Raw genomic sequence first — 26,686 nt, 5'->3', positions numbered from 1 at the left:
TGGACATGTGAGGAAATAAAAAAAATTTGGGATATGATATATAATGAGTTAAAAAAAATATTTAGATACACGTTCCCTAAAAAACCAGAGGCCTTCTTATTAGGTATTATTGGGGAGGAAATTAGGAAGGAAGATAAAATCTTATTTCAATACTCAACAGCAGCGGCCAGAATGTTAATTGCCCAAAACTGGAAAAGTACAAATATACCAACGGTGAGGGAGTGGCAAACGAAACTATATGACTTTGTCGAATTGGCAAAAATGACGCAGAGAATCAGAAACCAAAAGAATACAAAGTTGAATAATGATTGGACTAAATTCATGGCATATATAGAAGGCAATTATAGAAACCTACCAACTATAGCAGGTATATTATAAAACTTCCGATGTATAAACTAATAACCAATATCAGCTGAAAAAACGGAATCTTTAAAACTAGGAGTCCGAAATCAGGAGGGAAGGAAGTCAGATAGTGAATGTTATGTATTAGTTTAATTTTTATTCATTTCTTTTTTTTTGACCTGTCCCCCCTTTTTTTCTCTTTTGTGTTGGTGCATTTTTGTGTTTTCATTTAATGTCTATGTGCTATTTTCTTTTTTGTGTATGTGATGAATGAAACTTAATAAAAAGAATTAAAAAAAAAAATAACTCTAACTCACAGATGTGGATGACTGAGGTTTAATTATTTATTAAGTCCATCTGTGTCGTCTTCTCTTCCATCATGGAATTCAAGGCAATGTACATAGCTTACATTACTGGCAGCAGCTCTCCAGGGTTTCAGGCAAGGGTCTCTCCCAGCTCTACTTAGAGATTCTGGGGATCGAACCTGGGACATTCTGCATGCAAAGCAGATGCTCTACCACTGAGCTATGGCCCTCCTGATAAATCACAAAATAACCCATTAAGCCAAAGAGAAACCAGTTCAGTCCTTGCACTTTAGCTCCTCTTTTCTAGAGCCCCTGAAACTTTTCATCAAACCTCAAGACCTAGGAAGCTATCGGTCATAGGAGATCCAGAACAGCAGAGACACAAAGAGAGACGGCAATGCTTGCAGGCTTTTGTCTATGTGTGCTACAGTAACGTTTCTTTCTTTCTTTTTTAACGTGCATTTTTTAGTTGATAGCAAACAAACATTATCCAGACAGCGTCCATGTGACAAGAGTGGGTGGAAGTGCCTTGTGCCATTCGGATTAACAGGTAAGTAGACATGGGTGGGGCTGTGGGTTAAACCACAGAGCCTAGGACTTGCCGATCAGAAGGTCGGCAGTTCGAATCCCCACAATGGGGTGAGCGCCAGTTGCTCGGTCCCTGCTCCTGCCAACCTAGCAGTTCAAAAGCACGTCAAAAGTGCAAGCAGATAGGTACCGCTCCGGCAGGAAGGTAAACAGCGTTTCCGTGCGCTGCTCTGGTTCGCGAGAAGCGGCTTACTCATGCTGGCCACATGACCTGGAAGCTGTACGCTGGCTCCCTCGGCCAATAAAGCAAGATGAGTGCCGCAACCCCAGAGTCGTCCGTGACTGGACCTAATGGTCAGGGGTCCCTTTACCTTTACCTAGGAGCAAGGACAATGCCCCCTCTCCCACCAACAAGTTCGCCAAGATAGCTTAAAGAAGAGTAAGGAAGTCTAAGTCCTACTCATCACTATTACAGTTATACTGAATGGGGAAACTCCAGTTCATCTGATGTGCAGATACACAAGGGATATGGACCATGTGACCATCCAAAGGCTATTGGACTCCAACTCCCATCAGCCCACCCTGCATGGCAAACGGTCAGGGAAGATGGGAGTTGGAGTCTTTAAAAAAAAGCAGCACCTGGGGGTCCACAGGTTCCCCATCCCATCACTACCCTGGGACCCGCCAACCTTGTCCCTGAAACGGGGAAGTGTATCAGGTGAGTGCAAGGGGAGCTCTGCGCATGCGCTCCCTCCCTCTGCCTCGGGGGGCCAAACAAAGGCCCGAAAGAGCCGGAGCGGGAAGCCGGAGCGCGCGTCCCCCTGAAGCCGCACCGAGACGTCGTACTTAGTTTTCCATAGCGAGGAGGCGCCTCGGCCCCCAAGGCGCCGCCCCCGTCTCTCCCCTGCTTCCTTCTCCTTTTACCAACTTCTCACCTCCACCGTGTTTACGGGAGCCGCCGCTTGCTCCGGAGTTGAAGCTCCCAGCTCCGCCGCCAGCGTCTCCATGGCAGAGAGAACCAGCCAGTCCGGGGGGGGGAAAGCGACGAAAGCCCGGCCTGCACTGTGCAGAGCGCACCGAGTACGTCTGTGAAACCGGCACCCTGATGCAACTGGGCCCGCAGCGCAGAGGTTCCGCCGCAGAAGTGATCCGTCTTTGCCTCAATCGCTGCTTGGCCAGGAGCGAGTGTGATAACGCCTAATCGCAACGCCGGAATTCCTCTTTACAACTCAACTTTCCTCAAAACCGATTCCTGAACTCAGGAAGCGTCTTCCTGTCCCCAGTTTCCTAACACACAGGAAATTGTGGCGCATTGAGTACGTTCCGGTGTAAGGTAAAGGTAAATGCGGCAATCAGCATCGAAATGGAGGAATACAACATAGAAGCTTTTTGGTGAAATTGCTCGAATGGGAGCAATAGAAACACAAACCACTGGTATAGATTCCCCAGGAATCTGCTAATCATCCCCGTTCATCACAATAGAGTAAAATGGAACAAATATAACTTTCTTTTGTGATTGCACTACAGTATTAGATACTTAACGTTCATGCCACTTCTTTCCTAATTGATTATATATGTTTTGAGAGTTATATGATAGGCAGAAGTACAATAGGTGTATGTATAGTTGCCCATTTCCGCATCTCGGCCAGGAAGAGTTTTACCTGTTGGATTTATGACATGCAGATGTCACAGACCGCACTGTATAGAAAAAAAAAAGATTGGTATCCATAGAACAGAACCTACCTGACTTTAGAAATAAACTACTAACCCAGGAATTTTTTAAACGTAACTTGATTCAACCTAGGCACTGCCATTGTGATCATATGCAGTCACTTTGACTGATTCTCCTTCCTCAAATGTTGGACCTCTCCTCCTTCCTCAAATGTTGGATCACTACCAGTGGTTGGGTTAGCAGTTTAATGCTGCTTTTAACAATATGATGGCAACCCAACTGGCAGCTTGGACCTACTGCAACCTATTGCATATGTCTAGGTGGCAGCAGTTTGTTTTCATTCTCCTGCTAAGTATTCCTTAGTCCCAACAACAATGAAGGCAACAGGTACATACTAATGGCTTGTAGTGGCCCCTTTTTGCTTATTGTTAATAGTAATTTTTAATTAAAAACAAATGCTCACACTGCCGTGGCTAAAGTGGTATTCCTTTTACATGAAGATGCCAAGTGTGCCCAATAGGCAGCTCATAGGGATAGCTCATAGGGAAACAAATGCAGCTATTTAACTTGATATGCCCTGCCCACACCATAGTGAATAGTGGCAAAAGGAGAGGTTATGAACTGCATTGGCAGCCTATTTCCTTCATTTGATATGGCCTGCCCACAGCTGTTCACACCATTGTGAATAGTGGCAAAAGTGGAGCACAGTGGGCGATCCATATTAGGGACATCAGAAGCTGCCATTGGTCCATCTACCATATTGTTTACACTGGAGCAGATCCCTAGGATTTCATACAGGGGACATTCACAACCCTACTTGGAGATGCCAGGGATGCTATTATCTGCATGCAAATCAGATGCTCTATTGCAAAGCTATGGCCCTCCCAGGTTCTAAATCTCCCTCGATTTTGAATTTGTCAGCAATGGTGGCTTCTCATGGGTCTGTGCAGAGCTGAACTTCATTTAGCCATCAGTTGACCTGTTCCCAATTTGGGCTGCAGTGTCCACATTCAAAATGTTGTTGTTGTTGTTGTTTAGTCGTTTAGTCGTGTCCAACTCTTCGTGACCCCATGGACCAGAGAACGCCAGGCACCTCTGTCCTCCACTGCCTCCCGCAGTTTGGTCAAACTCATGCTGGTAACCTCGAAAACACTATCCAACCATCTCGTCCTCTGTCGCCCCCTTCTCCTTGTGCCCTCCATCTTTCCCAACATCAGGGTCTTCTCCAGGGAGTCTTCTCTTCTCATGAGGTGGCCAAAGTACTTTGGCCACATTCAAAATAGCCAAGAATAAATGGTCTCTGCAGTTGCATTTTTTGTTTTGTTTTACTACTTTAAATGAGAGGGAATCTCCACAACATTTTAAATCACAAACAAATTTTAATGAATACGAAATATTAACACACAGAAAAACCCATCTCACAAACCAGTTACAAACACTATCTTGCTTTTGTTAAGCTAACAAAAGTAAACCTATTTGGATTATTTCAGCAAACAACATGCAGGAGGGACAAGTTAACTGATTAATTTCAACATCCAAAAGGCTGTGAACATTAGCTAGGAAACATTCAAATATTGCTGAATGGACATACCATGCTATATAAAATGCCCTTTAAAGTCATTTATAAAATCACAAAACAAAGCTTGCTTTCTCTTAGGCCTCTGCATGAGTGTTTTCTAATAAATATTGTTTCCCAGGTAAATTAGAATCTTGTGGAGGGACTGTGGCTCCATTTGACTCCGGCAGAGTGCTTAAGAAAACAGAAAAAGATATATACCACAATAAAATGATTACAATAAGGTTTCTTGTGGATGTTTATAACATAACCTAGCCATATCTAAGCCACACGTATTAGTTTAGACTATTTAATATATTTTCCTTTCAAATTTAAGAAAGTATAGAGTTCCCTTATCAGAATTTGGGGTGCTATTGGCTTCTTGATACAAATAGTAGGTGCATCAAGTCTTATTATTTATTGTTAACATACGCTTTATATTGCAATAGCTCCCACAAAGCAGAGTTTCTCCAAGTCAGCCTAACAATTTAAAAACGTGAAAAATATATATTAAATTCATATTTCTTGTAATTGCACATAAAATCTTAGAGCAGCCTTCCTCAGCCTGGTGCCCTGCCAGATGTAGTTGTGTCCCAACTGACAGCAGCCCCAGCAGCATAGCCAGTGGTCAGCGGTTAAGGGAACTGGAGTCCTGCAACATCAGGAGAGCAGCAGGCTGGGGAAGGCTATCTTAGTGCAAGGCAAGTGCAGGGCAAGGAACACTCTCTTCCAAAGGCATCTTGAAAAGGATTGTGTGGTTTGAGAGAGTAGTCTGTAGAGTCACATATGGCTATCACTAGCACCACTGAATTCATTGAACTGAACAATAACTGAATACGCATTCACCATTTTGTCATTTTGCTTAATCCCACAGAGAAATCAAAACTCGTAGGAAGGAAAAAAATAATTCTGCCTCTCCCACCTTCAGGCAGGAAGTCAGCCTTAGTCTGAGATAGCTGAGATATACTTGGTAGAGATTTTAAAAAGATGTTCGTACATTTCCATTTCTTTATTTAAAAAATCAAAATTGCCAAAAAAACTACAATGCTTTTTATATCAAGGTCCTCTGCGATAGACACATCAAAAACATTGTATGGCAAATGGTTTTGAACCTTACTCCCAAAGTGAATAAAGATTCATTCTTACCAAAAACACACTTTAGGGATATAAAATATCAATTGGGAGTATTTAGAGACTCCCAATATAAGGTTTATATACTTAACAAGTTTGTTATTGAAAAAGATCACAGTGAATTAGTATTATAAATTGTACTTCCTAGAAGTAATTTTGTTCAAGTCATGATTCATTTCTGGTATAAAAGGGATGATTAGATAACCAAAGTAATGAAGCTTTCCTATATTGAATAGTTTGAGATATGCAAATATATATAAATATATAGTTTGCATATAATAATGCAGGCTCTCAAGCAATCTACTACATCAAAACATTCCTGTGGCTTGCTTGAAAAATGTACACTTATTACCCTTCCATGTGCCAGCTAGACTATGCAGGGGGTTGTTTGTTTTTTAATACCTCTAAGCAGTTTGGAACTGGACTGCTATGAAGACTGCTCATGAAGCAGGCAGCAGTTCAGGAGCAATCTGATGAGTGCCATCCCCTTTCACCCCACCCCACAGTTGCCAACACAGAACCAAAGGAGAGATATGGAGGAAGGAAAATAGGGTTTTGTTAACAAGCCAATTTGGAAAAGAGCGGTGGGGTTGGAGTTAAGAGCTTAATATTTTAATTCAGATTAAATCTGAACCACTAACTTCAGTTTTATTGCTCTGAAGGCATTAGAATAAGCATGTTACTAAAAACATCAGCAAGCATTTCTCCAACATGTCACAACTGTTTGCAAGAGAATACATTTACAGTAAGCAAGTGCAACAAATGTTACAATCTGCCATTATAAACAGAATTATTTCTTAAATTTTTTTTTTAGTAACTTTGCAGATTCAAGGGACATTTTATTTATATATAGTATCTCTGGTCTAGCCCACTTAGACACACAGATTTATCTCTCTGTAACAGTCATCTTTGCAAGCCATGCATGTTGAGAAGAATACAAATCACAATATAAATACTGTGACCAGGAAGGAACAAAAGAGACCCAAATATTTCAGTTAGTAGAAGGTTCAGGCTCTGCTTTGCTTCCTTCACTGAAGAGCAGTTTTCGGAAAATACTTGCATAGAATGGTCCATACACCTGTTTATTCAGGTTAACAATGTTGGCATACTGTGATCCAATGGTCTCTATCTCAGTCTGAATCACAGCAAGGCCTCCTGGAATTGTGGGCGTAGACTTTTGAAAGCCTGGAGAAGCAAGCAAGCTTCTCATGTACAAATGAATCCGTTTATCTAGAGAGGGGGGGAAATACGTCACATAATTAGAATTTAAGAAAGTAAGAATTGGCCAATAGTGAATCTAGCCTAGCATCCTGTTCTGAGAGTGGTCAACCAAAGGCTCATGGGACACCCACAAACAGAACCTGAGTGCAACTGAACTTTGGCTTGTATCATTCAAGACAGACAGCATAATGTTCCAAATATGAATGAAGTAGGCCCTTACATCTTTTAACTTCACAAAAAGCATCTATGCACACATAGAAAGAAGCAGCACAGGCTCCACCCCCAAACCCATGTGCTAAGAGTGGACAACTGAGACCTATGTCCATCTATGTGGACAGACTTCCTAGGAATTGAAACCCTGTATGATCAAGTTGCTGAGGAGGTCTACATACATAGGTGTCACTATCTCAAGACACCCACATATAGTGCTGTGGACATCTCATCAACCATTTTAAGAAGGTTGGGATTGCAACTTGTTTTGCTACAGTACAGTAGCCTTTGGAAGGTTTCTGCATTTCCGGTGAAGATAAATTTAAATCTGTGTTTGATTCCTACACTGAAGCGTGGGTTTGCATGTTTCTAACAAGGCCTTGAAGGGGCAGAGACAGAAATCAGGAGGCCAGTCCTTATTACAGCAAGCTGTTTCCTCTGCTCTTTTGAACATACTCCTTGCGCTTCTGTCCTAGACAGGAGGGGTGGCATTTAGGTATGGTGGGGTTTTTTTTAGAGGGCAAGAAGAACAAGAATGTTCAGGGTGCAGTTGCCTAGACCAGCCAAGGAGTAGTCAGGGAGATTAACCTCCTGTAGTTATTATATAACCACTGCCTTTTTCCTCTGTAGAACTGGTAAGGTGACCAGGCAAGGCCAAAGAGTAATAGGAGCAAACCCCACCACACGGATTTAGTTACCCCTGATCTACAGTCAGAAACCCTTCAACCAAACACATGGACAGATCCCTCTGCAAACACACCTGAGTGAGTGGAAGTTCTGTTCACACATAAACGAATGTGTGTAGATTGAAGTCTGTTGTCCTCCCCAATTGCAGAGATGGGGGCTTACATACACTGATTCCAGACTTCAATCCATTTGAAGTTATCTGTTATACAAAGAACTATAAACAAAGTTTGAACTGCACAGTGGCTAAGTTCACATGTAATGCCCTAAGCCTAGACGGGATATCATAGCCAGTGTGTTCCTGCTTCAGTCCTGCCACTGCAAGCTAAGCACTGGTTTGGCTTAGCGTGTCATCCGAAGCTAGATAAACCCACAAGGCATAAGACATAGAACAAACTTTTTGGCTACAGCTCCTGGCTTGTCAAGACAAACCATGAGTCCTGATTCGGATGATACACTAAGTCTAACCATGGTTTAGCTCACAGCACTGCAGTAGCAGCAAGACCAGAGGAGAAACAAAGCAGCCATTATCTCTCTAGGAACCTGAGCATCCACACTAAGCCATGGCTTAGCATTACATGAGAACCAGGTCAATGGGGGCAGCCTTTTTCATGCCGCAGTATTTGATAATAGTGACTGAAAATCACAATTTTATTTGAAATCATGACAATGACATATACACTTAACACATTAAGATGCCTGTAGCCATTAAGTTAAGTTACTAACCAATTAAGGAGTTGATAGGATTGTCTTCCTCAACGATGTTGCAGAGCTGCCCTACTAAATTTGTTTGCACTTCCTTATTTAGTGGTGGGAAGCCTCTCTCAGTCACCGACTCATTTATTTCACTACATGTACGAATACCTATTGCATTAAGAGCTTCTTTCAAATCAAAACTCCTGCAAAAAGGGGGGTGAGGAGAAAACCATGTTAATTCTATCAGATACTGCCTTTGATTCCTGCCCCCATATTGACTTTTCATATAGGTTTTCAGTAAGTTCCAACACTCAAGTCTAAATACTTACTTCTTATTCATCCCTTCAAGTAGCACAAATGAAATCCGCTTTTGTTTGTCTACAAAATCGGGAATGCCCTCAATAACTGCAGCCAACATGTTGCTTGTTATGAGAGACACACACGCTATAACCTTCAACTGATTCAGTTTCTCTGTTAACTCCTGAAGACGACCTTCATCTGTCATTAATGTCTGGAATAAGATGTTTAGAAAAGAGTGTCAACAAAACAGTCAAATCCCCAATGAGACTGAATATAAAAGATATGTATTTTACCAGGAGTTCAATTTATTGTCAAAGGAGTTCATTTAGACCACATTCACATCATACATTTAAGTTATCCCACTTTAAAATAAGTCATGACGTTCTCCAAATAAACCTGTGTTCTGAAATTTTTACAGGTTCTGATAATTGTTAGGAGACCCCTGTTCCCCCTTCCCGGAGCTACAATTCCCATAGTTCCCTGGGAAGAGGGGCTGATTGTTAAACCTCTTTGGGAATTGTAGCTCTGTGAGGGGAACAAGGACCTCCTAACAACTCTCAACAACCTTAACAACCTGCAGCTCCCAGAATTCTTTGAGGGATGCATAACTGTTTGAAGTGCCATCATGGTGCTTTAAATGCATTGTGTAAATGTGCCCTTTGTCAGATGGATTGATTGTTGAAAGCACTCTGTGAATTGTACTAAGCATCCATGTGACAACTTCCCACTTTTCTTGTGTGCATTTTGGCCTTTTTAATAGTTTATTTTGCATCTTCATTTTTAAATGTGCACATTCCAGCACATAAGAGTTCCTTTGGCTACTTAGCCTTCCTTCCTTCCCACAAACTTGCTGCAAGGCTACTTTCTTGACATGGAGATAGGAAACTATGCTCTGGGACTGGTCATGGTGGGTGAGGAGGAAGCTCTTAAATCAGGGCTGGGGATCCTGTGCCCTTCAGATGTTGTTGGACTCCCATCAGCCCTGGCAAACATGGCCAATGGTCAGGGATGATGGGAGTTGTAGTCCCCCAGCACCTGCAGGGCCCACAGCTTTCCTGTCCCTGTCTTAGTGAGCTTTACCTCAGGAACAGGCTTTTTCTGGTAATCCCACTGCAAGAGTTTCAAGTAGCTGTTCGTTAGCACCGAAGTAGGACTCAGATTTGTTTTGGACATCCCATTAGCACCAGCATGCGAAGATGTTTCACAGGAAAGAGAAGACAATTCATCTTGTATAGATTCCCTTATCCATTCTGTGGTCAAGTCCAGGGCACCTAAACATTGCAAGACAGAAAACAGAAACTGTAGTACATGTTTTATTATTGCACAGCTGGGGGAGGCACACTCTATGGAGGAAGGCAAACCCCAAGGCCCTGCTCACAAAAAGGAGGTAGAAGTAGAGAACTGCAGAAAGGCACAGAACAGCTACAGTGCTCTTTGATGGAGATCACATCATAGCAGACCAGTTGCAATTCTGCCTGCATTGTATTATAATGCCGCTGCAATGGAGGTAGCGCTCACTGCAAGAAGGAAGCTGCCTGTCTTGTGCCGTAGCCACTGTCAGCACAAGTTCTGCCTGCACAACAAGACATATAGCATCACAACTGACTGTGTAGCAGAAAGGCAGGGCCTTCTTCTGGAAGAGCAACTGCATTCACATGACAGTTTATTCTTTTTTCATGACTTTCCCCTAACTATATTTGAGTCTCCACACGACATGTTCCTTGAATGTGCTTTAGCTCTCAACCAGAAACAAAGCAACACCCCCCAACTTCTCTGCTCCCCCCATCCCTGACAAAATGGTGCAGCACTCACAGCATCCCCTGATGAAAACACTGCCTGAATATAACATTTCCAAGCACAATTCAAAGTGTTGGTGTTGACATTTAAAGCCCTAAACAGCCTTGGCCCAGTATACCTGAAGGAGCGTCTCCACCCCCATCATGCAGCCTGGACACTGAGGTCCAGTGCCAAGGACCTTCTGGGGTTCCCTTGCTACAAGAAGCCAAGTTACAGGGAACCAGGCAGAGGGCCTTCTCGGTAGTGGCACCCGCCCTGTGGAACGCCCTCCCACCAGATGTCAAAGAGAAAAACAACTACCAGACTTTTAGAAGACATCTGAAGGCAGCCCTTAGGGAAGCTTTTAATGTTTAAAAGATTACTGTATTTTAATATTTGTTGGAAGCCGCCCAGAGTGGCTGGGGAAACCCAGCCAGATGGGCAGGGTATATAATAATAATAATAATAATAATAATAATAATAATAATAATAATAATAATAATAATTCCCGTCATCAGTTATGTCAGTAGGCTGGAGTCCAAGGATTTGCACAAATACTGTATAGCTTGCAGGTCTCTCGTATACTGAATAAGGAGACTTGGCTAACACTCCTGACCCAAAGCTTTTTTTAAAGGTTGCTTCTCTGTTATAGCGCCACGAACAGGTTTTAGAAGGTGGCTTAAAAGATCAAATTTCTTCCTGTTGGAGCTTTTAGTTCATTGAGGAGGAAGGAAAATGTAAATCTCCCCTTGGACCTCTTCTTAACTAGAGGCCCCAGGCAGCTGTCTGCATCGGCAGGCCATTGGCTATATACCCGCCTATGTAAACAAAGGACATACTTGGCGTTTCTTCAAGTATATCTTGGAATTTTGCTCTTTCATAATCCACCAAGTTACGCTGGAGATGAGGTCGAAGGCTCCGAATAGTAAAATTAGCCATATCCATTGTCATGAGATCCAGGACGTGGAATATTTGCCTGTAAGAATACAACAAACAAAAATAGTTTGCAGCCATGTCACCATAGGAAACTTGATTATGTTGTCCTTTCCCCACCACGCAGCATATGCAGAGACACAGGCTTATCTCAGTTCCCCAGTAGTCCAGTTTGCAAAGGGCAACCGCCCCACTGCTCAAGCATCAAAGATAAATTGCAGCACAGTCCAACTATTATTAGACACCACCATGGCAATTCATGAACTTACTCTGTGCATTTGTAGTATCTCTGTGTTAATATAATGCACAGCTTCTAAATGCTCACAAGCAGTGCAATTAAAATATTCTGGTCTACAACCAACTTAAAATAGTGTATTTGCAGTTAAGCCAGCAAAACCCCACTAAAATGATCCAAGGACTCCCCTTCACATCACTGCTTGATTTACCATGTCACAATGGCTTCAATAGACATAGGAAGATAGCAAACATCTTAATACAAAATCAGACCCACTTTGAGGTACAGCGGGTGATCAGTGCTTGCAAAGCACTATGGGCAGGGCTTGGCAGCTGCCTGCAAAACCCGTTTGGCTCAGATGTATTTTTGTGTGCCCCACACAAGGAATATGCGTAGAAGCTGGATCCAGTAGAATTAATTTTGATCGTGAAGAGCACGGAGAGCTGAAGGGAGAAACAAGCACCACTCTTGCAACATCCTCCTTCAGCTCTACTTTTCAAAGGAGAAAAAGGCAACCACTCTCACCACCTCATGACCAAGTGGGTAGCAAGTGGGGCATTCGGAGGCTTTGTGGGCATCAGAGGAAGACGTCCATGGGTGCCACATTGGCAAGCCCTCTGTGAAACGATTGCTTCATGGAAAGCACTACTAGATGGAGCAGCATGTTTGAGAAGTAAAACTACAAATGTTAGAATCAATACAAACAAGCAGCATGAAGGGAAATAAAATGCAACAAGGTTGCTGGCCTAGGTGCACCCTCTCGGCAACCCTTAATTTGGGTTTCCTGTTGTTTTTTGGACTACAACTCCCAGCATCCCTAGCTAGCAGGACCAGTGGTCAGTGATGATGGGAAATGTAGTCCAAAAACAGCTGGAGACCCCAAGTTTGGGAAACTCTGCATTCCACTCCAGATCACTATATTTGGAAAATCCGAAGTTTTTCGCCAATTCTTTGAACAATGATAAAGAGCAATGTTAAAAAGGAAAACCACACACCAACCTGAACAATACGACAATGTTCCCAGTAGCTTTTAACTGGTTGACGTCATGATCCCTTATTGGAGCACACAGCTTCCCCATGGTGCTAATGACATAGTTTGCGAGACCCTGGATGTCAACTGCATTGTGCTTGGCCTGCTGCCTTATGAGGTCGGCATCGAGAACTTCACAGATTTGGCTTCGCATCCTGTTAGCCCCAGGGTTCAGGAAAGAAAGAAGAATCTGAAATATTTAAACACACACACACACAAATCAAGTAAGGTGCAGCAGCTGTAGTAAAACTGGCTCACCGTGGTAATGCAGGTCTTGTGCGAGCACGATTAGAACAGAAGTGTTGCTATACTGATAAAATTATATAGCTGGACCTAAGCTGACAAGGGAAAAAGAGAAAAAAAAGAAACCCAAGGTTAACTCACCTCTTTAATTTCTTCAAACAGCTTGATGGCATGTTCATATTCAGGAGGATCTTCATTCAAGTCTTCCTCCAAACGATCCCAGAATGCCTGGTGCACAATTTGCTTCACCCTTCTAGTCAAGCTGTGGCAGGCAGGAAAATAATGTAAATAGTTAACAGTGTTGACATTTGCACTGAAATGAATGGTGCTGAATAAAAGACACATTGTATCTGTATATATATGTAATTTTTTTCTGTGGTTGATACAACCATGAGAGTCAAAACAACAGCAATAAGCAATCAATTTTTAAATAATGTAATTACATAAAATTCCACCACAGCAGACACAGAGGCAAATAAGTGTTTTTTGTTAGCAACTGAGCTGCAGCAGGATGGAAACAGCGCTGCAGGTGACAAACACAGGCTGGAATGAAAACTGATGCCTCCTCACATGCCTATGGGAGAGGCATTTGGGTTGATGCCAAGGAGTGTTGTGCCAGATTATATAATTTGAAGTCGTGGCAGTGGTCCCACTAGAGCAGTGTTTTTCGACCTTTTTTGGGCAAAGGCACACTTGTTTCATGAAAAAAATCACGAGGCACACCACCATTAGAAAATGTTAAAAAAATTAACTCTGTGCCTATATTGACTATATATAAAGTAATTCTCTTGAATAGGAATCAAATAAACACAAAGAAAGTATTTTATAATTACTTTATTATGAAATAGTAAGTAAACAGAAATATGAAAAATTATAAAATACTTTATTTTTAAATCTTTCAAATTTTTCAATTTTTCCCACGGCACACCAGGCAACATCTTGCAGCACACTAGTGTGCCGCGGAACAGTGCTTGAAAAACACTGCACTAGAGCAACTGCAGCTAGAACAGAAAACTAGTAAAAAATTGTTCCTGTTTCTACCAAAGAGAAAGAATTGGATATGCAATACTGCAAAGTTTCTATGCATATTTAGGTTTTCTTCTTAATTAAAGACCCTGATGCTGGGAAAGATGGAGGGCACAAGGAGAAGGGGATGACAGAGGACAAGATGGTTGGAAAGTGTTCTCGAAGCTACAAACATGAGTCTGACCAAACTGCGGGAGGCAGTGGAAGACAGGAGTGCCTGGCGTGCTCTGGTCCATGGGGTCACGAAGAGTCAGACATGACTAAACGACTAAACAACAACAACAACATAAACCTCTACCTCAATCCTGTTTCCATTCCCATAGGAAAATCAGAATGGGTGGAGTCACTTGGTGGATTTAATTTTTTTTAGCTGCCAAGCAGCAGTGATTCATACATTTTAGGTTTAAGAGCCCCTAGTGTCTTTTCTTGCTTTAAAACTGAATTTATTGTTTTACTGCATTTTGCCCTTATTAAAATCTACCTGTTGTGTTGGCCAAACTGAAACATCTCAGTATACCTGTCCAACCCTAAATGGTAAAAAACCTGGCTGGGGCCCTAAAGTCCCTTCTGTGAAATTACTAAACCCCTCTTGCTTACCTGTTTGGCGGATGTTCAGTGCGCTCCAAATGAAAGCTTTCGTTTACAGCAATTTCGTGAGCCAGAGTCAGGTTTGACAAGTTTCTTGCTGCTGCCATCATTTCATCAAATGTAACCACTTTGGGAGGGCTTGTAGCTGGAACAAAAAAAGGGAAAACATGTTTAGCGTGAAAGCTTAACATGAAAACACTTCAGAGCTTTAGTATTTCTGAATGGGTCCTTTGTAAGTGGAGATGATAAAGGGTGAACCCAATAATATACATAAACACAATTTAAATAAACATTCAGCCCTTTTTCCATAATGGTAGTTAACTGGAGCAAAGGTGGAAAATTTCGTAGAGTCTTAGAATTGGAGAGTAGAGAGGGACCCCGAGGGTCATTTAGTCCAATCCAATGCAGGAATTTCAACTAAAACATACATCTAGATTTGTGGCCCTCTAGGTGTTGCAGGAGAAGGGGTGTGGGTGGCGCTGTGGGTTAAACTACAGAGCCTAGGACTTGCCGATCAGAAGGTGGGCGGTTTGAATCCCCGCAATGGGGTGAGCTCCTGTTGCTCCGTCCCTGCTCCTGCCAACCTAGCAGTTCGAAAGCATGTAAAAGTGCAAGTAGATAAATTGGAAGATCAGCAGGAAGGTAAACGGCGTTTCCATGCACTGCTCTGGTTCGCCAGAAGCGGCTTAGTCATGCTGGCCACATGTACGCTGGCTCCCTTGGCCAATAAAGCGAGATGAGCGCCCCAACCCCAGAGTGGACCTAATGGTCAGGGCACCCTTTACCTTTATCTTAGATGTTGCAGGACTACAACATCCATCCCTGTTGACCATTGGCCACACTAGCTGGACCTGATGGGAGTTAAGAACCTAAGAAAAGTCCTGCTGGATCAGGCCAGTGGCCCATTTAGTCCAGCATCCTGTTATTACAGCCAACTAACCGTCTATGCGAAACCTGTAAGCAGCTCCCGAGAGGAATAGCATTCTCCCCACTTGTGATTTCCCACTGCCTCTAACAAAGATCAAAGAATATGGAAGATAAAGGCTAGCAACATCCAGAGAGCCACTGCTTCCCCACACTGGCCTACAGCTTGGATATTTCTTGTACAGTGAAGCCAGCAGATGAAACCCTTGAAACTGGGGGGGCGGGCGGGGTGGGGAAACCAAATATGAACATCAATTTTGCACACAAGGTAGTGGTTCTCAAATTTCCTGCCACATGCACCAGTAGCTCATGCTAGCTTACAAGCTGGAGAGCCGGGCTTGCTTGAAGAGTCACTGGTGAAACTCTGCCTTGAATATTCGGAGTCGCTGGAAGAAGAAGCTGTGCTTTCGGAGAACCGGGAAGAATCGCAGTCACCGTTCTGCTCATCGTTGAGAGGCATTTTGGGATCACTTTTGTCAATACAGTACACAGAACCTGGGGTGAGCAAGCATACTGAAGTCATCTTTTTTTTTTTACAAAACGCACTTCAGGGTTTTTTTTTAATTATTATTAGAAGGTGGAAACCAGGTTGGTGCTCTTGCACCACTCACAGAAGTGCTTTTGATCCAATGGACAAAGCCATGAACCAAAGGAGAGGCATGAGGATTTTGCCAATATGTGCTTCCCATTCCAAGGCCACCCATGCCATCTTTCACCCTGTTTGTAGGGGGTCCCCCAAACCTCTGAAGTCAATCTTCTTTTTTTAAAAAGTATTGCAGCTGGAGAGGAAGAAGGAATCTGCCACAAATAAAACCCCTTTCCCCACTTTTCCATTAGCAGAGGGCATTCACTGGATCTAAAGTCCTTCCACAAGCACCAGGGCCGCAAGTGGATGGTGCCCTAAGTCACTACGCACAGATGTCATTGCACAAAACATGCAATGCTTGCCTGTTGAAACAGAATTTAGTTTAGTTTTGGTATGAAGCTGAATCAAGCCATACTAAGCCTGTTTTGGCCTTTGGTTTTCATAACAAGCATATACAGTATAGAGCTTGGATGTTTTAGAAATAGCTCTTAAACAAAAGCACACAAAACGGCTGTCTCCATGGGGCAAGGTCATAGCTCACCATGCAATCAAAGCTTTTTCTCCCCACCAATATATTTTGTTTGATAAGAAGCAATTAGTCCTTTGGAGTGGGGGAGGGGGGACTTTAAATGAGGACTTTGAAGGTGTGTGTGAGGGAAATTCTTTGTCACCGAGTAAAACATCAGACTAACCTACTTAGGCCAGCAGCTCACAGAATGTGACTTTCACAATTGTGCGGAGATAGATGCAGTTCTCCTGCAAAACAAAAAAACAGAACCCCCCCCCCGGGAGTTACCAGATAAAATACTGAACATTTATGTAATGCAAAGATTCAAAGGTCCATACATTATTGTTGTAATTCTTGTAACAAAACTGTTAAGTGTGCTGATATTCCATCTATTTTGCAGCCGGGAGAGGCAGGGCTAAGGCAAACACAATGGCTTGCCAAAGTTAGGGTTGGGCATTGGGCTGCTTGTGTATTGTGAAATAATGGTCTCACTTGAAAGAGAGTTAACTCAAATTCAACCCTTCCCAGGAATTTAACAGATCAGAGAGTCATTGGGGAAGGGCTGTGGCAAAGGGGCACAGCACCTCCTTGGCATGCAGAGGGTCCCAGTTTCATCCCTTGGCACCTCCAGGTAGGACTACGAAAGACCCCTACCTGAAATCCTGGAGATTTATATGGTAGTAATGCTGCTGCTGCAACCCACCTTAGATCAGGCTACAACCTAACAAGCAAGTCCTAACCCACCACTGGAAGACCAATGGTGAAGAAGTGCTGCACAGGCCAATGGCCTGACTCCGTATAAGTCAGCTTCCTAGGTTCAGGAACCCATTAATGCTGCAGTCTTGTGCTCAGATCATATGCAGAGGGTAGTCTGGGGATGGGGAAAATGTGGTCCTCCAAGCGTTGTCCCAGCCGGCATAGCCAATGGCGAGGAATCATGGGCGTTCTAGTCCAATGAAATATGGAAGCCATAGGTTATACGTCCATGGCTCCTCCAGCAACCATGGCTAGCTGGTCATAGGTTAATGACTGGGACCAGAAGGCCTGAATAGATTACATCGACTCCAGCCTGACTGCACTGGTTACCAATTTGTTTCTGGGCTCAATTCAAAGTGTTGGCTTTGACCTTTAAATCCCTACAGCAGGGTTTCCCAAATGTGGGTCTCCAGCTGTTTTTGACTACAGTTCTCATCATCCCTGACCACTGATCCTGCTAACCAGGGATGATGGGAATTCTAGTCCAACAATAGCTGAAGACTCACGTTTGGGAAGTTATAGGGCTGAAGACCACAATACCTCAGGGACTGCTGCTTTCCATATGAACCAACCTAAACCCTGCAGTCTTCAACAGAAGCCCTTCTCTGTGTTCCCCACCCAAAGGAGTTGTGAATGGTGGCCACATGAGAATGGACCTTTTCAGGGTTGACTCCATCTATGGAATGATCTTTTCAGGGAGACATGTCTGACACCATCCCTGCCAGTCTTTAGGCGCCAGGCCAAATCCTTTTTATTTACTCAGGCTTTGGCTAATTAATGTTGCCTCCTACGGTGGTTTTCCTATGTTGTGTTGTGGGTTAGAAACTCAGATATATAAGCTAGGTGCCAAATGGCTCCTTAAACCAGGGTTACAGTCGCCAAAACGGTATGCCTAGTTGCCATTTTTGGGCCAGACGGCTCAAAAGTTGTATTTTTCAATACAACCTTTTGGTTCCTGAAATTCATTCTGATTGGGCAGATAAAGTATCATTAATATAATTCTACAGGATGTGTTGCTAGTGTGTGAAAATAGTCAAGATCCAAGGATCTCCAGGAATGCACCTCCAGATGATGGAGATGTCAGGCGCCATTCTGGCACCCAGGTATCTTCACTTGGTCGCAGGTGGCTGGTAAGGTAAAGGGACCCCTGACCATTAGGTCCAGTCGTGACCAACTGTGGGGTTGCAGCGCTCATCTCGCTTTATTGGCCGAGGAAGCCAGCGTACAGCTTCCAGGTCATGTGGCCAGCATGACTAAGCTGCTTCTGGCGAACCAGAGCAGCGCATGGAAACACCTTCCCGCCAGAGTGGTACCTATTTATCTACTTACGCTTTGACGTGCTTTCGAACTGCTAGGTTTGCAGGAGCTGGGACTCAGAGCAGGTGGCCAGTAGGAGAGGCTTCGCCTCTCCCCACCCCCACTGCTGCTGTGCTGAAAGCAAATAGCTCTTACTCCTACTCTGGCTAGCGAATGACACCACAATGCTTTCTTTTTTTGAAGCTGCCACCTACACAGCAATCAGCTTCGTGAAATATTTGACAATGTTTAAGCACAAACAAATAATAAGCAGTCAAAAGACCAGTCAATTGATTGACAGGCCACTTGAAGACCACCTAACTAAAGGCTCATTCGCACTATACATTTAAAGCACTGTACATTTAAGCAGCCATGGCTTCCCCAAAGAATACTGGGAACTGTAGTTTGTTGAGGGTGCTGAGGATGGCAAGAAGATCCCTGTTCTCCTCACAGAGCTACAATTCTCAGAGCGGTTTAACAAGCAAACCCTCTTTCCAGGGTACCGTAGCTCTGGGAGGGGAATAGGGGTCTCCTAACAATTCTGCAAGGGACACGGGTGGCGCTGTGGGTTAAACCACAGAGCCTAGGACTTGCTGATCAGAAGGTCGGCGGTTTGAATCCCCACCATGGAGTGAGCTCCCGTTGCGCAGTCCCTGCTCCTGCAAACCTAGCAGTTCGAAAGCACGTCAAAGTGCAAGTAGATAAACAGGTACTGCTCTGGCGGGAAGGTAAACAGTTTTTCCGTGCGCTGTTCTGGTTCGTCAGAAGCGGCTTAGTCATGCTGGCCACATGACCCGGAAGCTGTACGCCGGCTCCCTCAGCCAATAAAGCAAGATGAGCGCCGCAACCCCAGAGTCGGTCACGACTGGACCTAATGGTCAGGGGTCCCTTTACCTTTACCTTTACCAATTCTGCAACATACTGCAACTCGCATAATTATTATGGGGGGGCATGACTGTATAAAGTGGTATCATACTACTTTAAATGTATGTTGTGAATGTGACCAAAGTTCAAAATAAGGACAGATTTGGACAAGCCACAATCCAGTATAGCTGCTCACTTGGCCCCTGCTCTCATTTTTGGGGAGCCAGTGATGAAAAGAGCACCTCCAAACACTTCACACAGATAGTAGGGAGAAGCTTCTGCATCTCAGGATTTAATGTGGTGAAATCACTTCCTGTGCCAAGGAACAGCAATCATTTTCAATGTGGCTCAGGTAGCTCAACAACGAAAAAGATTTCCAGGTATGCACCTGAGTCAACCCGTGTAAGACAGGAAGCAAATATGTCATCATCCCATTAAAAACAACCAAATGGAATTTAGATTTTCACATGGTGCAAATGACTCAAGCTATTTCATAGCTAACCAGCCAGCAAACATATACTTGCATGAAGTGCCAGAGTTAGCTGTCTTGTTTACAGTCAATAAATCTGCCAGGTGTCCCTTACTTTTAAGGAACATCCCATATTCTGAAACAAAAACCATTACAGAATGCACAGAATGTGGCTTTCCTTTAAAATATATGTGGTAATATGCAGAGCAGAAAGCCACAACTCAGGTGTTCTGTGTTTTCACACATCTACCCTAGCGCACACAAAACCCTTTTTTTCAAAAGCTACAAATCACTGCACAGAGAAACAGAAAGAACGCATCTTAGTCTCAGGCTCATGGGTTTGAGCCCCACATTGGGAAAAAGATCCATGCACTACAGGGGGTTGACTAGATGACCCTCATGGTCTCTTCCAACTCCAATTTGATAAATAAACAAATGATCTTTAAATAAATCAATCACTTCCTGTGAAACATCTCAAAGCAATTTAACACCTACGATTAAAAACATATATATGAAGCAATTTCATATATAAAAACAATTTATTATTGACAAAGCACTCTTTGGATTCCATTAGGTATCACTTTAGATTTGAGTAAGATTTTTAAAAGAGATCTATCAGAACAATCTGTACAGTATCTTGGACACCAGATACTAGCTGACTGCTAAGGCTAGCATCAGCCAGAAAACTGTAATGGGCAAACTTGCAATCTGTGCAAATTTGAAACAGGGATATATCAGGGACCTAGAGAGGGACTAAAAATAGAGTCAAGACTCATGACCAAAATAAAAAAAGGAGAGGCATATGATCAAGAGCTCTAAGAGTTTCATTCATTCATCCTAATAGACACATACTGGATATGGTTTAGTTTTCGCTAAAGAAAAAAAAAGATATACTGGATAAGCTCTTAACCTAAATACAGCCTCACTAGCCCATCATCACGTTCTTTCTTTCGAATGGACAGTGAAATGGCAATCAGCACTCATGTTTCTCCAATATATTTATTTAATATCATTTCAGGCCATCTCTTAGGAGCAAAGTCCTCATATGGCAGCTTCCGTGAAAAACAACAATATACTTAAATCGAACATAGAGGTATCAAAAATATGAAACCACTGCTGGAAGAATAAAACCAGTCAAAACATTTCAACAGCAGTTAACACCAAAAGAACCAGCTTAGAGTTTGAGGGGGAAGCAACCTGAAATATGTCATTACAGGCTCACAGGTCTGTGGTGAAGGGGCCACATGTCCCCCAGCTGTGGTTCCACTGCTGAAAAGGCCCCATCATTTATGCTTACTTCAATGGCTGTTGTATGTGAAGGGCCTCCAAAGCTGATCTTCAGGCAAAAGCAGATTCATACATGTGAAGGCGCTTCTTAAGGTAATCTGGTCCCAAACTACATAGGTAAATACCACCACCTTAAACTGTGCCCAGAAGTGTACCGGCAACCAGAGCAACTTGTACAATATTGGTGTTATGTGCTCCAACCACTTTGCAATCACCAACATCTGTTTGGAGGCAGATGTTTTACACCAGCTGAAATATCTGGACCATGCTAATCAAGCCTGGTTGACACTTAAAAAGATAAGCCACTTTTAATGTAGAAAGAGAAGCATAACAAACCATAGTAAAGTGGTACCTCGGCTCCCGAACACCTTGGGAGTCAAACGTTCCGGCTCCCGAACAATCGAAAACCGGAAGTGATTGTTCCAGTTTTTGAACGTTCTTTTGGAAGCTGAACATCCGGTGGGGCTTCCACGGCTTCCGATTGGCTGCAGGAGCTTCCTGCAGCCAAGTAGAAGCTGCGCTTTGAAAGTCGAACATTTTGGAAGTCGAACGGACATCCAGAACAGATTCTGTTCGACTTCCGAGGTACAACTGTAAGGTTATAATGTTTATCTACAGCGTGTGTCTGCGGTAGAAGATGTACTTGGGCTAACTTGCCCATTCTACCTGCTCAAGAGTTGTTCCGCAAACAGAATCCGATGCAATTCATTGGAGGCAATGTTTTCGACACTTGGTGCATTTGAGAACATTAATCAGATGCCCAGCAGGTCTACAGACGGAGACAAAGAAAATAAGAGATTTTTGATCAGTGCCTGCAATTGAATTGTGTGATGCACCTTCTGAGCAGGTGTCTTGACTTCGTGGGAAGATAAGGATTCTGTGATCATTAAGCCTGAACACTGAGATTTCCTTGAACAAATTCAGTTTTGGGTACCTCTGTATGCTATTCATCCATCTATTCCTATAGCAGCCTGTGCCTCTAGCGAGTTCCAAGCAGTTACTTTGAGTGCACTGGGAAGGAGCAGAAGGTTGGTAGCTAATGTTTGCATAACTCTCATTGGTCCATTATAGTTCAGTACACAGACTTGCAGAGGCTCTCCCAGGTCTTAGTCAGGAGCCTGTCTAGAGATTCTGGGGATCAAATCTGGGACCTGCTGCAATCAAAGCAGGTGCTGTACTTTTGAGCTGTGGTTCTTCCCATGACCTGCCAATTCTCCATGGTACTTGATGACCTGATTTCTGGCTGCCTCTTGGTCCTCCCCATGGGGATTCTCCCAGAACTCCAATCAGCCCTCATCTTTCTCCTCTTGGGACCTGTGCCTCGTTATTAGTGTGACCTGGTTATTAACAGCTCATGATGGGCATTAGGGTAAATGGACTGCCAGTCAAATCGACTCTTCCCTCTCTTCAATCAATGACTTCGTTAACAATCAGCGCTCCATGCTTTCATGTTTGGTGCAGACAAAAACCAATCAATTTCAAGCAAAACCCACCCAAGAGCTACTGCAGCGTGGCCTCCATTCATTTCCACCGGGCCTCTGTGCAAAGGCTATGAAGGGCCCAACAGAAAGGTCTGCTCCAAGTACATATAAACCAAGTGTGTCTGGTCTGGAAAGCGGAGCAGATCATCTTGAGGGGATACAGACTAGGGGGAAGTAAGCAGTAGGCATGGAAGGGTTCTGCAGTTCTCACCTGTACACTGTTTTTACTCCTTATATCACACCCCACCATCACAACACACACACTTGCGATACATACTTTAAATAGACCCACATTTAAAGTGATTGCCCTGCCACCATGGCACCTAATCTGGCCCTCCAGTGAATGGAAGTTGGACAGTAGCCCTTGGCACCTTAATCCCATATTGCAATAATTCCACAGCAGTAGCTGTAGATAATTGATAATTAAGTGCAATTTTCACTTCAAATGTCTACTACTCAATTCGGTGATTACATTCATGTAAACATCAGAAAGGGTCTTTCTAAAAATGGGACACACTAATGGTTGGTGGCACTCGGGAGACTTCATTTGACAAACAAATTAGCCTCCTTCAAAAAGACTGTACAGGCAAAAGGCTTATTCTACACTGAATAATATTACAAGGTTTTTTAGGTAGGTGATTCTGGTATATTTTTAACCTACATTCTTTGTTCTTCTGTACAGTTAATGCCGTTTACTAAGCTTAGGTCCTTACTGGGGTTTCCCTTGGTTTTTCTTAGGGCTGCAACAGACAAGGTGTGGGTAATCAGTAACTGGATCGCCTGACACTCCCCCCCCCCCCAAGAAAGCAGTGTCTATTTTGAACTGAGCAGTACATGAGGAGTGGAGGCTTAACCCTTCCTTCCCTGTCTCACAGTACTATTTTCTACATCTAAATTGTTTATCCAACCGTGCCTTGGGGGCCCCAGTAGAAATAATGCAAACATTTTAAACAAAATAGCTGTAATTGTCTGCAAATGTAAAGTAGAAAAACCTCACGCAAGAAAAATCTGTAAATGCAATGTTGCAACATTTGTTGAAGATTTTCGGTTTGGAATTTCTCTCTCCTGGCGTTAGCAACTTGCAAAACATGCTTACATGGGAGGAAAGCCCATTGAACTCAGTGGGATTTGCTCCCGAGCAAAAATAAAAATGCAGAAGATTTTGCTGGCTGTCATCAGTAAGGGACCAGCAGCAAAATGTTGCTGTTGGTCTCTTCTCCTGAGAAGAACCCTCAGGATTCCAATCAGCCAGCCTTTTTCTTACAGCTACGCATTCCACTCTCCCTGCCGTCCATGGTCTTCTGTTTTATGTTTCCAAATTATACTCACCACTGTCAAGTTACTGAGGATGCTCCATCTTCATTGGGCTGTTTTGGCAGTTTCTCTCCCCACCCCAGTATAAAGTTGTTTTGTACTTCTTCAGGGGTCTCCTGAAGGGTTGTAGTGTTGTGATAGGTTCAATCTCTGGCTAGGGTTGGGAAAGACCACTGCCAAAACTGGGGGAGAGATTCTGTGAGCTGATGTAGACAATACTGAGCTGGATGGACCATCTAGGTGGTTTGACTTGGTAGGAGGAAGTCTATTACTTTCATTCTCCTCTGTGGTTTTGCTTCATTGCTGTTACCAGTTACCACTTGAGTTCACTATTAGATGAAAGAGATATTCGACTTGCCTTTTGATCTTTCTAACCCATATATGTTTCCCCAGATAACCAGGCCTGCCTCATCCCATCTCCTGCCCTTCCTACTAGCCTTGTGACCCATTAAGCACAGTTTGGGTTTGTCACATTGGCTAATTTAGCTTAGATCCACTAATAGCACATCCCGTCATCCCATTGCTCTTTGCTGAGCTAATCACAAATCTGATTAAGGGACCTTTGAGTGTTCTGCTGTGGAAGACATACCACAAAGGGCTTTTTTGCCTATATCACTTTATTTTACCCATATATAGTACAGAGAAATACTTCTCCAACACTAAGATTGGAGACGTAATGACTTTTAAATGCCTCTTAAAAATTTAACCCAAGCTTCCTAGACTCTGACAAAAAATTATTTCTTTCTTGTACAGTATTCAGCTTTCTTTGTGACATACAGGCATATATTGTTTTTATCTTCTTTTTAAGAATTTGCGCTGAATTTTATTGTGCTTTTATTATTTTTATGTAAACTGCTTAGCCATTTTTATTCTATCATCATGGCAGTCACAAACTAGCCCTGTTGTTCATTCTCGTGTTATTAAACAGAACACAGTAATTCTGATCTGGAAATTATGTATTTTATATTGTAATTTTACGTTGTGAACTGCCCTGAGGTCTACAGGTAAAGGGCAGTATACAAATGTTAACACCACCACCACCACCACATTTCTGGGGCAGGGTGGTGGTGGTGTACCCTGGGTCTAACCACTCATCTGGGGTAAGTTACCCGCACTCCCGATTCAGGATCTTCACTCCTCCTATCAGTCCAGCCTATGTCAACCCGATTCTTAATCTTTTGACATCCTCATGAATGCTGAGGCTCGGGAAAGTTTGTAGACGCCTGCAAACGCAAGACTTAAAAAGAAAAAAGGCCATCCGAGCGGAGGCTTAGTTCAGAATAAATACGCATAGGATCAGACTGCACAATTTGGCAGCCTTCTCCTGCCTTGCTCCCCGAAATCGCCAGCGCTCAGCCGTCGAGCAAGATTTGCGCGAGCAACAGCGGCTCTCGCTGGCCCCCATTTAGGCGAGCTGCCCGAAGCTCCTCCTCTTCCTCCATCTGTTTCAGTTATTCCCTCCCCACAGATGTATTTTTGGCAGTTACTCGGAGGTACGAGTGCTTTGGCATTGACCGACCAAAACAAAAGCAGCGTTTCCAAGGAAAGCATTTAAACACACACACACACCCTCCAATCTACCCCCTTCCTACCCCCTTCGCCGTTGCCTCTTCTGCTAACATCTGTTTTGTTTTCTTTGTTAAACACACAATCCTTTCTTTAAAAAACAAAAACAAAAAGCATCTGCCGGTTCCTTAATTATACAGGAAAATCGGGGGGAAGGGAGAGACGAGAGGAGAAACTTTAGGGGCCTATTTTTATTTTATTTAACACACTCAACAATAAGGCTCCCCGCCGCCGGTTCTGCAAGAGGACAGCGGGGTTGTTTACCACCACCGCTCGGAGCAAAGCCTACTGCCCTAACCGCCATTACTCAGGTGTAAGCGCACTGAATAACAGGACGGCTCACTTGCAAAAGGACGGTCATAGGATCGAACGGCAGGGCTTGTTTTAATCTTGAAACAGAGAGAAAATAAGTCACCTTGAACTCCCCCCTCCCAGCCGCGCTGAAACCAGCTCTGGAATATCCCTCTGCAAGCCAAGATTCCATCACACTGGGAACTGAAGTGCGGGGAGGGGGGAGAGAGAATGCGGAGCTGAACCGGATTATAGATACATTCCCCCGGGGAGGCGAGAAAAGAGGCGAAAGAGATGGAAGGGACCTGCATTCTTCCCGCCTCCCCCCCCAAAAAAAACCGCCTGATCCACTCACCCCAAGAGAGCCTCAGGCAGGGTCAGCCTTAACTCCCCGCTTTGCTCCTGCTGCTACTCAGCCGTTCTCACCGGGGCTTTAACTCCCTCCCCCCGCTTCACTTAGTTATACATAGTCCTCGGGTGTCTATTAGCAAGCTGCCTGGACGCTTCCACTTCCCTGGGGAGAGGGGGGGGGAAGGAAAGAGATTTACTCCCGTATGTGGCAAAGCTCTGTCGGCACGGAAGAGAGAGAAGCGGGGAAACAATGGATTTCAGGCTATTATCAAGCAAGGTGCATAACTCAAATCGTGGGTAACGAGGAAAGTGGGTCCAAAAAGCAGGGCTCTTTCCACACCCCCGTAGGGTGAAATGCTGCTTTCCCGGCAGAGGGGAGGGGACTGAGCGGTGTTTACGGAAGGAGAGCCGTGTCCTCAGTTCTCCCTTGGCTGCTGGGCTGGTGGGTTTCCTACCAAGCCCGCCCGCCTCCCGCCGCGGGTCTTGGGCTGCTGCCAGCATTGTGGCCAACGCAGACC

At 43.8% G+C, this 26,686-nt stretch overlaps 2 protein-coding genes and 1 long non-coding RNA gene across 14 annotated transcripts in view; 1 reads left to right on the top strand and 2 right to left on the bottom strand.

The window, feature by feature from the left end:
* The window catches only part of POLR3B (RNA polymerase III subunit B), a 60,777-nt gene extending 58,535 nt beyond the window's left edge, over window positions 1–2,242 (bottom strand). The window contains exon 1 of the mRNA XM_083700046.1: window positions 2,111–2,242. Coding sequence (XP_083556172.1) covers window positions 2,111–2,182 — 72 coding nt within the window. The 5' untranslated portion in view covers window positions 2,183–2,242. The remainder of the gene's footprint in view (window positions 1–2,110) is intronic.
* A 138-nt stretch (window positions 2,243–2,380) lies between these two features.
* On the top strand, window positions 2,381–13,218 carry LOC310826304. The gene is made up of 2 exons (XR_014555719.1): window positions 2,381–2,508; window positions 13,024–13,218. It is a non-coding gene; the product is annotated as an uncharacterized lncRNA (long non-coding RNA).
* Window positions 4,207–26,456, bottom strand: TCP11L2 (t-complex 11 like 2). 12 transcript variants are annotated; one of them, XR_014555620.1, is made up of 14 exons: window positions 25,942–26,016; window positions 23,976–24,289; window positions 21,832–21,934; window positions 16,678–16,741; window positions 15,721–15,894; window positions 14,485–14,620; window positions 13,003–13,123; window positions 12,588–12,808; window positions 11,260–11,396; window positions 9,725–9,915; window positions 8,674–8,855; window positions 8,375–8,547; window positions 5,020–6,763; window positions 4,207–4,975 (listed from the first exon to the last, which is right to left on the bottom strand). XR_014555620.1 is itself a non-coding variant. In XM_083700580.1 (12 exons), the coding sequence occupies exons 4-12, from the start codon at window positions 15,857–15,859 to the stop codon at window positions 6,525–6,527; spliced, it is 1,539 nt and encodes a 512-aa protein (XP_083556706.1). In that variant the 5' UTR covers window positions 15,860–15,894; window positions 16,678–16,741; window positions 21,832–21,934; window positions 26,173–26,319; the 3' UTR covers window positions 4,207–6,524. The 12 variants fall into 12 exon arrangements, 6 of the variants coding, with proteins under 6 accessions (XP_083556706.1, XP_083556708.1, XP_083556707.1 ...); XR_014555616.1 differs by lacking the exons at window positions 23,976–24,289; window positions 25,942–26,016 and adding an exon at window positions 26,173–26,456; XR_014555617.1 differs by lacking the exons at window positions 23,976–24,289; window positions 25,942–26,016 and adding an exon at window positions 26,173–26,319 and having other exon boundaries at window positions 16,682–16,741.
* Window positions 26,457–26,686: the final 230 nt, after the last annotated feature.

Source organism: Podarcis gaigeae (genome assembly GCF_964106915.1).
Source record: "Podarcis gaigeae genome assembly, chromosome: 10".
NCBI classification, from domain to species: Eukaryota; Metazoa; Chordata; class Lepidosauria; order Squamata; family Lacertidae; genus Podarcis; species Podarcis gaigeae.
Note: the sequence above shows the minus strand (reverse complement) of the source record. Positions and strands in the feature narration are given on the sequence as shown.